This window comes from Echinops telfairi, unplaced genomic scaffold (genome assembly GCF_000313985.2).
Source record: "Echinops telfairi isolate 266 unplaced genomic scaffold, ASM31398v2 ScPeMD7_18;HRSCAF=68, whole genome shotgun sequence".
NCBI classification, from domain to species: Eukaryota; Metazoa; Chordata; class Mammalia; order Afrosoricida; family Tenrecidae; genus Echinops; species Echinops telfairi.
In genome coordinates, this window is record NW_022103915.1 from 97,925,230 (window position 1) to 97,936,174 (window position 10,945).

Below are 10,945 nucleotides of genomic sequence, written 5' to 3' on the forward strand. Positions count from 1 at the left end.
TCAGTGATCCCTTCGACACCTCGTGATCACACAGGCTGATATGTTGTTCCATGTGGGCTTTGTTGCTTCTGAGCTAGATGGCTCACATGGTGTTTTTAAGCGGGTACTTATAACACGTGTGATCACTGTAAAAGCAACAGGAAAAAAATCCGTAATATCAATGGGCCCATGCAACTTAAACCTGTGTTATCCATGGGTCAACTGTAATTATATCTCTGAAAATATGTTAGGCTATGTTGTACTGCATTGTTCTGTAAGAGACAGTCTTTTTTTTTTTTAGGTATTAAAAAAGGAATTTGTTTATTGTAGGTAAGAGGACTCAAACAATGTAAAAATCAAAAGCTTATGTGGCATGGAATTGACGTTCTTTTCTCTACTTAACAGATGGGGCTTGGCTTTGATTTGTACATGTCACCTTAAAGGACCCCAGCCCGCTCAAGCAATCCCCACAGGGGAGAAGCTGTGGGACAGAACCCTTAAAGCAAATCTTTGGGATTCCTCTGGTCAGGGTGGGAAAGATTCTTCCAGTCTGCCACCTCTTACTTTTTTCCCTTCTGCTTCATGTGGATGACATAATAGTCGTTGCAGGCGATGCTGAGCCTGGCGATGAGGGAAAAGAAGCTCTGGAAGCCCACTTTGCCGTCTCGGCACTGGTCCAGGTCCTTCATTATTTTGTCCATGGCCAGAGGGTCTTTTTGGTTTTCCAAAAATCCAGGGAACTCCTTCTCCATGAGCACCCGCAGGTCCTCCTTCGTTAAGTACCATTTGTCCCCAGCAAATTTGTGGAACGTGAACATCATTTTTTCCATGGCATGTTCCATTTGAGACGGCATTTTGGCGAGGTCGTCCACGTCTCTGGCAGTAGGAACCTTCCGAGTGGCAGATTCCAGGGCGCCCGTCCCCACCTCCGGCCGTGCCCTTTCTCTCGGGTTTGCTTTTAGAAAGCCCGAGAAGCCTGCGACCTGCGGGTGGGGTGCGCTGGCCCAGGCCCAGCTGTGCTGGAAGCGGCTCTTCTCTGGGCAGAGACAGTCTTACATATGATATGAACTTTAAAACATTGATTTCTTAAATACTGCTATGAAAGGGCTGGCTGGTTTAAAGGCATGTAAGGGGTACTGTAGTGATGGCTTTGGGAAATGTAGTTTTACTGGTGTGTAGGTAAATATTTGTTTTTTTTCTCTTTCAGTGAAAATATAGAGAGAACTGTTAGAAGACGTCATTCCTCAGTAAGAAATATTTATTTAAACTAATTTTAATTGTTACTTTTTATTGAAAGATATACTGCACTATATACCACAATAATTTTCATTGGAGCTTCCCCACACAAGTTTCCACTAACTTATTTCTCTATGGATAAGGATACGTAACCTAGTTACACAATTTTATAATTTTAATAAAAAAACCTTTGAATCGTCATTGTGTTACATGCACACAATAAACTACTAATCAGTCATAAAGAGAATTGAAATCCTGATTGTGTTAGTCTGGGTTGACAAGAGAAACAAATTCATAGACACTCATGTGTACAAGAAAGAGCTTTATATATATAAGAGTACAGTGAACCCTCGCCACTTCACGCTTCGACTTCCACGGCTTCACTCTATCGCGGTTTTTGCGTAACAGCGCATGCTCTGTCATTACTGCCATTGATTGGCTCATACTGTACACGCTTGATGCCATAAATAATATAATAAATAATAAATGATAATTGTAACATCCAAAATGTTTTACTGTATTTTCCCTTTTTCGTTTAATAAATTGGGTAATGCGAGTGTAATGGTGACTAAAGGGTGTTTTTTCATGTCCTCTATGCTCTATATACGAAAATATTTGATTTACAAATAAGGAATCCTACTTCGCGGAATTTCATTTATCACGGTAGGGTCTAGAACCGATTAACCGCGATAAACGAGGGTTCACTGTAATTGTATATTAAGAAAATATCCCAGCCCAGTCCAGATCAAGTCCATAAGTCTGATCTTAGCCCATATGTCCAATACCATTCTGTAAATTCCTCTTCAGACTCACGAATACATGCAATGATGCTGAATGCAGGAAAATCACAGGCCAGTGTAAGTCTTTTGTCGATCCAGTGGTAGTGGAAGCATCTCAGCACTGGCGTGGGTCTCCACATGGCTCCTCTAGCTCCAGGGCTCTGGCTCCATCAGCATATCTCCATGTGGTTTGTTAACAGGAATGTCTCTCAGGGAGAGAGGCAGAGAGTGTGAGTCTGGTCTCCAGTGAGCTATTTATCGCCTTAGTGCCTCCAAATGAGTTCATCAAGCTGCTACCTGATTGACAGGCTAAACTCCACCCCTTCACTCTTAATAGTTTCAAGTTGACACCAGATTATGTAACTACCACACTGATGTAAACTGTAACATGCAGGAAGCCTGGAAACCTGCTGAGTAAAATGTCAGTTGCAAAAGGACAACACTGGTCTTACATGAAATAAACAGATATACAGAGATCAAATATTACTAGTGGTTCCAGGAGTGGGCATTGCTTAGAGACTAATGAGTTGCTGTTAATGGTGATGGAATTATTTGGAAAAGGATATTAAGAATGGTTCTACAACTTGAAGAAGGCAATAATTGCCAATAAATTGTACATGTAGAAATTGAGTCAGTCTAAGCTTTCTTCAGTATATTTTCACCATAATGAAAAAAGTTATTAGATTGCATACTTAAAATGGGTAAATTATATATGTAAATCATACCTGAGTAAAGCTGTCAAAAAGTATATTTAACATGTATGAAGTTGTTATAAGGCACAAATAACTCCAAAATGATTTAAGAAAAATAATGGTTTACGAAACTGAAAATCCACAGGTAAGAATGGTTTTAGGTATAACTTACTGACCAAAACCAGACCAACCTACTGCTATCAAGTCGATTCTGACTCATAGTTATCCTGTAGGACATAGTAGAACTGTCTCTGTGGGTTTCCAAGATTGGAACGCTACTCCTATAGGAGTAGAAATCATCTTCCTCCAGTGGAGCAACTTGGGGTTTCAAACTGCTGACATTTAGCTAGCCCAATGCATCACAGCCCAATGCATAACCCACTAAGCTACCAGAGCTAATTTACTGACCAGGTGTTAGCTACAGGATATATAGCACAGAGACATATGAATTTAAGGAGTATTAGAGATTTTTATGGGAATTTCTGGAACTCAACATTAAAAGTATAACCTGATCTGATTACTAATACGAAAGATTTTCTTGAATAATTCTATTACTTCTAGATTTTGAAACCTCCAAGGAGTCCTCTTCAGGATCTCAAAGGTGGGAATGATGCAGTTCAGGTAAGTCTTAGTGCAAAGACTTTATGTATGACTGCTTTCAGTGATATTTTTAATAGTTGGAAATTTTATTAACAACTATATGAAGAAAGACTGTCATAAATGATTGAATGTGTGGTTACCAGTTGTATTAAATAAGTTCAGAAATCCCATTCCTTCAGGTTGTTCTCCAGTCTTTTCCTACCACTCAAACCATTCAGAATTGCTCAATGTTTATGGCCAAACTGCCCTGAATGTGCCAGATCTTCTCTGATTTCGGAAGCTAAGCAGGGTCGGGCCTGGTTAGTACTTGGAGGGGAGAATTGCTTATTACCCAGACATGAGCTGCCAAGTTTATAAGACTTTACACTGGCTATTTCCCTAGCTAGTCTTTCATTCTCCTTCTCCCCCTATATATTATTAACGTTTTACAAATGTATTCCTGATTCTCTATTGTAATAAAAAGAATGCTCAGACATGAATCTAATATTTCAGTAAAACAGTGAATTTCATTTCTTTCTCTCAATTTTTTTGTGTGTTGATAACTATGTGGGTAGAGATGTTTGCTCTTATTAAGGAGGAAGGTTGGGAGAGAAAACGAAAATATTATATTATAGTAATTATACCATAACATGCAATATACCGCTTGCTTTGTCTTAAGTCTTTCTCCTGATAGATTAAGAAAAGGTAAGCAGTAATCACCTTTTTAAAATGTGTATTGCTTAAATCTGTATGCTTGTTACCACTCAAACTAGAAATCTTATCCATGTTTCCTAAGTTCTTCTCCATTGCGATATCTTAGAGAATCGTATACTAAATTAATTCCGAATTAATAAAGACCTGATATCTGTTCATAGTAATCTGGAGACCTAATTCACAGTAGTTTTACTAAGAATCATACCATATATGCTTTGTCCTTAGGATTCAAATGTAATGAAAAATAGGAAAAGTTCTCGCCGGGTCAGCTTTGCAGATACTATAAAGTAAGTTGAAAGAAAAAATAATTAAGATACAAGTAATGCTTTAAAAAAAAAAAATTTTATTGGGGGCTCATACAACGCTTATCACAATCCATACATGCATTGTGTCAAGCACATTTGTACATTTGTTGCCATCATCATTCTAAAAACATTTGCTTTCTACTTGAGCCCTTATTTTTTCCCCTCCCTCCCCGCCACCCCCTCCGTCATGAACCCTTGATAATTGATAAATTATTATTATTTTGTCATATCTTACACTGTCGAAGCCTCCCTTCACCCACTTTTCTGTTGTCCATCCCCCAGGGAGGTTATATGTAGATCCTTATAATCAGTTCCCCCTTTCAACCCCACCTTCCTTCCACCCTCCCGGTATCGCCACTCTCACCACTGGTCCTGAAGGGATCATCTGTCCTGGATTCTTTGTGTTTCCACTTCCTATCTGTACAAGTAATGCTTTTTTTTAATGTGTCCAACCAAATATGTTGGTCCTAAGTGACTCAGATAATCTGTCTCCATTAGATAAACATTAAAGAATTTTTATTTAAAACGATGTCAATTCAACATTATGGTTAGAAGAGAAACATTGACAACATTTCCTCTAAAGTTAAACAAAACAGAGATGTCCACTTAACATTCATATATATATATATATGTATTTTTTTTCATAATATTTTAAAGGTACTAGCCAACAGGTCTAAATTAGAGAAAGAAATCAGGATTATAAAAATTGGAAAGAATAGAGTCAATTTGTTACCTTGTGTAGTTTAAATAATTATATATTGGAAAGATTCAAGAATATCAATTGGAATATTACAGATAGTAGATATTTATGGAGTATAAATTAATATGTGGTAATCAGTAGATTTCATTTCTGTATGTAAATAATCAGAAAGAAGATAAATGTTGCCCCCAGCTGCATTATATTCTCTTTTGTTGCTATGTAAAGGGTAAAATTCTACTAAAGGACCCTTTATGGATTGAACAAATGAGGACACAGCATGTCCCTGAATAAAAAGATTCAATGTCATGAAGTCAGTTCTCTCTAAGTTAATATATAAGCAATTCTTATACTTATTATTTCTTGATGTTCATCAGTATATATTTACTTTTAATTTAAGAGTTGTATAAGAGCTGTTGAAAATGGGCTTAAATTTTTTTTTAGTAGCTTTAGTAAGATAATTCACATACCACATAATTCATCAAAATGAGCATTTTTTGTTTCTTTAATTTTTAGTTATACTGGTAGCCAAAGAATATAAATCTAATATTAAAGAAAAAAAATCTGTAATATTTTGATCCTATTGAAATTTTTTTTGTGATCTTTGATATGATCAGTTTTTGTGGGTTTTCCAAAGGTACTTGAGAAGATGATAGTTTGTATTTTCAGGTTTACAGTTTGATATATATGAGTATAAACTTATCTTGTGAGCTGCTTTTTTAGGATCTTCTATAATCATATAGCTTGGGCCTCTTTAATTGGTCATTAGTTATAAAATAGACGTAAATTAGGTTCTTTTTAGTGTTTCACTCTGTGTTAGTCTGGGTACTTTAGAGAAACAAAGCCACAGAAACTCATATGTATAAGAGAGTTTTATATAAAGGGTAAGTGTACATCAAGAAAACATCCCAACCCAGTGCTGCCCAAGTCCACAAGTCCAACATTAGCCCATATGTCCGACACCAATCCACAAAGTCCTCCTTCATCTCACAAAACATATGTAAGGATGCCGACTGCAGGAGGAGAGCCGAATTAGTGAGCATGTACGCATCTCAGCGCTGGCAGGGGTCTCCATACGGGTGCTCCAGCACCCAGGGCTGCATTGGGTAGGTCCATGTGGCTTCTCCTCGGGGATGGCTCGTAGGAAGTGAGCCTTGCCAGCTGAAGCAAGGAACTGGCTAAGGCAGCTACACCCTGGTCCAACCATCAGAGCAAGAGACCCGAGAAGTAGCAAAGCGAGGCTCACCAAACCATTTTGTCTCTCTGCCCTTCAATTAACCCCACATATTGGCTAGGTTGGCACAATAAATTTTAACTATCTCTCACTCTCTTTGCATTTCAATAATTTTTCATTGTGAATGTTACCACTTGTTAGTTGATACACAATCATCACTCATATCTTCTCGTCTCAGGGTTGTGGAGACTGATGTTTGGGTGGTCCACTAATACTTTTAAGTTATTGAGAGAGATAAAAGAATGATTAGATGAGAGCACTTAAGAAACCATAGCAGATTTTAATGTGGTAAGCTAATTTTGTCATTTCAAAAAGCAGTATTACATAATGTAAAGAAAAGGCTAATCAAAATAAAATTTTTCTTTTATCTCGCTCAAAGCAGACTAGAAATGAACATCAAATGTTCTAATGTAAGATTACAGATTTTCAGTAATATTTATTTTCTCTTATAGGATATTCCAGACAGAATCTCATGTGAAAATATCAAGAAAGTCGGAAATTGCAGGTCATAGCAATTCCTGTAAAAATCTGTTGTCTTTGGGCGTCTACTTAAATCTTACCTCTGTACAAGAAAGGTTTATTTCTAGTAAGGTGGCACTGGATGATAATATGATACCAATATCCCTGACACTATCACTGAAGACAAAATGGTGCATAAGTAAATTAAGAAAGCGGATGGTGTCTGGCTATCAAAAGCTATAGTGTCTGGGGTCTTAAAGACTGTTTGTTAAATAAGCAGCCATTTAGCCGAGAACAACAAAGCCCACATAGAAGAAGAAGCACACGAAGGTGTGTGATCATGAGGTGTGGACAGAAAGAGCTATTAGAACACACACCCAAATTGCTATGAGGGGGAGTGGATGTAGTGGAGACCCAAAGTCCACCAGCAAGACAATTGGACAGTCCCTCTTAGAAGAGCCTCATGGAATGGAGGATAATTCCAGGGTGTGATGTTGGACTGATGAAATACAGAACTATTCTCTAGCTCTTTAAGATTTCCTCCCCTTGGTATTATGGTCCATATGTGATATGCCTCATTGATCATGTTAAACTTGTGTATGTTCATTTGTACATTTAAGATCACTTGGGACATGGTAGTCAAGATCGATGACCCCTCAGAGACACTAACAGGAGTATGGGTTCCCTGAGGGTACAGGAAGTGAGGAGGGTAGTGGGGGAATTGATAACATTGATGATTTTATAGCTCTACCCAATTGGATTGAACAGTAAAACTGTATGGGAAGGGAATGGATATATTGGAACAAGCAAGATATGTCAATAAAAATATTATTTGGAAAAAAAATATTTGGGAAAAAATAAAAGATCAAAAAAATTATTACTGTGACCGTCTAACCAGATAATTGATAAAACTCATTTTTTTGTCTTCATAGAATTAGTTGGGCCATGGGAGTGGGTAGTGAGTAATTTTTATACAGTTGTTTATATATGTATGTAATTTTTCTAATGCTTTATCAAGTTATCTTTGAACAATTATTATTTTTATTTTATTTATAGAAAAGGCAGAAGAAAATGTTCTCCTTATGAAGTAAGTAAATAAAATATAGTTCAAATATGTAAATGACGTTTCTCTTAAATGAGTGAAATTTTAAAAATATTTTTGTTTTGTGCTAATGTTGGCATATTTAGGAGCAATTAAACAAATTTTTTACAGAATTTACTGTTTTTTTCTGATAAATAAGTGTATTTTATAGTTTTATTTATTTATTTTAAATCATTTTATTGGGGGCTCATACAACTCTTACCACACTCCATACTTACATCCACTGTGTCAGGCACATTTGTACATTTGTTGCCATCATTATTCTCAAAACATTTTCTTTCTACTTGAGCCCTTGGTATTTTATAGTTTCGATGGAGTGATATGTAAACCCTTAAGGTCCATCAGCTTGTTTAGAACAATAAAATCAAGCTATCAGAGTTTTCTCTAAATTAATCTTTCCTATAATAATATTAGTCTGACCCCATCACGCTGGGGCAAAACACTAAGGGCATGCAACAGAGCAGCAAAGTGATGAAATCCTCAGGGAATACCAAAAATAGACTTTGGAGACAGAATGTAGCACCCCATCAGACGTGACTGGAAAACACTCGTGAAGGCCAACAAACAGACCTTGAATTATTTATAGGCTTTTCCATTTTTTGTGAGTGGCTTTCTTTTTGTTGTTGTTATTGTTTTGTTGACCTTGACTCCCTTTGTTGTTTTATTTGGCTTTGCCTGGTTTTTGCACTTATTAATGTATCTGCATGTCTATCTAGATAAGATAGGTGGGGTAAATAATTCGGAGATGAAAAGAACGGGACCAATGGTTTGGGGGTATACAGGGGAAGGGGAGGTGGGAGAAAGGAAGGGGGTGGGCACCAACCCAGGTACAAGGGAACAATAAGTGAACAAAAATCAATTGAGTGAAGGGCGTAGGATGCCTAGTGGGGCTTAATCAAGGGCAATGTAGCAGCGAGGAATTACTAAACCCGAATAAAGGCCGAACATGATGGTGGGGCAAGAGGAATGCAAAAGGAAATAAAGGAAAGAACCAGGAGGCAAAGGATATTTATAGAGGTCTAAATATAGGCATGTGCATATGTAAATATATATATAACAAGAGGGAAATAGAACTATGTACTCATCTATATGTTAAGAATTAAGGTTGCAGATGGACATTGGGCCTTGATTCAAGTACTCCCTCAACACAAGAACACTTTGTTTTAATAATCCGGCATTCTGTGATGTTCACCTTCCCGACACTATTGCTGAAGACACAATGGGTGCATAAGCAAATGTGGTGAAGAAAGCTGATGGTGCCCAGCTTTCAGAAGATACAGTGTCTGGAGTCTTAAAAGCTTGAAGATAAACAAGCAGCCATCCAGCTCAGAAGCAGCAAAGCCCACATGGAAGAAGCACAGCAGCCTGTTTGATCATGAGCTGTTGCTGGGATCAGGTATCAGGCATCTAAGACCCAGAACAAAATCATACCCAAGGTGAATGGGGATGAGTTGGGGGGTATGGAGTGGAGACCCAATGCCCATTTATAGACGATTGGACATCCCCTCACAGAGGGTCACAGGGAAGAGATGAGTCTGTCAGGGTGCAGTATAGCACCAATGAAACATTCAACTTTTCTCTATCTTTGGTGCTTCCTTCCCCCAACTATCATGACCTCAATTCTACCTTACAAATCAGATTAGACCAGAACATGCACACTGCTACAGCTAAGAGCCCACAGCACAGCGAATCCAGGATAGATAAACCCCTCAGGGTCAACAAGGAGAGTAGCAATACTAGGAGGATTAGGGGAGGGTGGGGGAAACAAGGGAGAATTGATCACAAGAATCAACATATAACCCCCTCCCAGGGGTACAAACAACAGAAATGTGGGTGAGGGGTGACGGAGGACAATGTAAGATATGAAAATAATAATCTATAACTTATAGGGTTCGTGAAGGAGGGTGGGGGAAGAAATGGGGAGCTTATATCAGGAGCTCAAGTGATAAGAGAATGCTTTGAAAATGATGGTGGCAGCAAATGTGCTTGACACACTAGATGAATGGATGGATTGTGATAAGAGATGTAAGAGCCCCCAATAAAAGTATTTATTTAAAAAAATGTAAAATGAATCACTTCACCAAAAAAATAAATAATATTAGTCATATGAAGATACATATCGATAACTTGAATTAAATTTACATATCTATTCATAAGAAAAATATAAACATAAATTAAAACTACTGAAATGCAATTTTAAATTTAATAAGTTAGATAAAATAAAAGGCAATAATTAGTAATAAGCAGTAGGACTGTTAATTGGGATAATCTTTGTGGAAAGCAATTTTGCAGTATTTTTCAAAAAATTATATATACATCCCCTTTGAGTTGGCAGTTTTGTTTGGGAATTTACTTGTAATGTTTGCATGAATGTAATGATTGTTATTCCCTGCAACATTATCTATCATAGTAGCAAAAGATTGGAAAGAGCCATCAGTAAGAGACTAGTTAAGTGAAAAATAATATATTTCCTTATAATTGATTTCTATGCTGCTGGTAAGGTGGGATAGATTCTCTTAATTTACTGATATTGAAAAACCTTTATGTCATATTACATAGGATAAAAGGCAAGATACAAAGTAGAGAGCAAATGTTTTGAGAATGATGAGGGCAATGACTGTTCAAATGTGCTTCACACATGGATGGATGTGTGGATTATGATAAGAGCTGTATGAGCCCCTAATAAAATGATTTTTAAAAAGGGCAAGATATAAAACAGTGTAAACTGTATGTGTATATGCATGTGTGTATGTTTATACATATTTATAAGGCATACATATACGTATAGACTGTTAAATGCATAACATGTCTCTGGAAGGATCACAAAAAAACTGCTATAAAACTGCCTTCTGAGAAGAAAACTGAAGGAGGCTGAGGGGCTATGATTTTACCTTATTTAGAACCATGTGAACATACTGCCTATCTTTTAAAAAAAATGTTGAATAAATCAAAGTAATAGTGTTCATGGTTTCAAAAGATACAAAGAACGCAAGGTAAAAAGTAAAAAGCTACTACTTCTTTCTCAGGTGACCCACTGTCCATAGATAACCACTATTGATAATTTCGAATGTCCTTGTAGAAACTTCCTATATATGTGTGTATATATGCTTATATTTAACTTTTTTTTAAAGCAAAACAAAAATGGTATTACTTATTAACATGTTTTGTA

At 36.9% G+C, this 10,945-nt stretch overlaps 2 protein-coding genes across 2 annotated transcripts in view; one reads left to right on the top strand and one right to left on the bottom strand.

The window, feature by feature from the left end:
• Nucleotides 1-10,945, top strand: part of KNL1 (kinetochore scaffold 1) — a 63,070-nt gene that overhangs the window by 1,473 nt on the left and 50,652 nt on the right. The window contains exons 2-5 of the mRNA XM_013007259.2: nt 1,187-1,226; nt 3,248-3,307; nt 4,205-4,266; nt 6,668-6,720. Of these exons, the coding sequence (XP_012862713.2) occupies nt 1,187-1,226; nt 3,248-3,307; nt 4,205-4,266; nt 6,668-6,720 (215 nt within the window). The remainder of the gene's footprint in view (nt 1-1,186; nt 1,227-3,247; nt 3,308-4,204; nt 4,267-6,667; nt 6,721-10,945) is intronic.
• On the bottom strand, nt 540-839 carry LOC101661126 (protein S100-A10-like). Its single transcript, XM_045288246.1, has one exon. It carries the CDS (start codon nt 831-833, stop codon nt 540-542), a length of 294 nt encoding a protein of 97 aa, XP_045144181.1. The 5' UTR covers nt 834-839.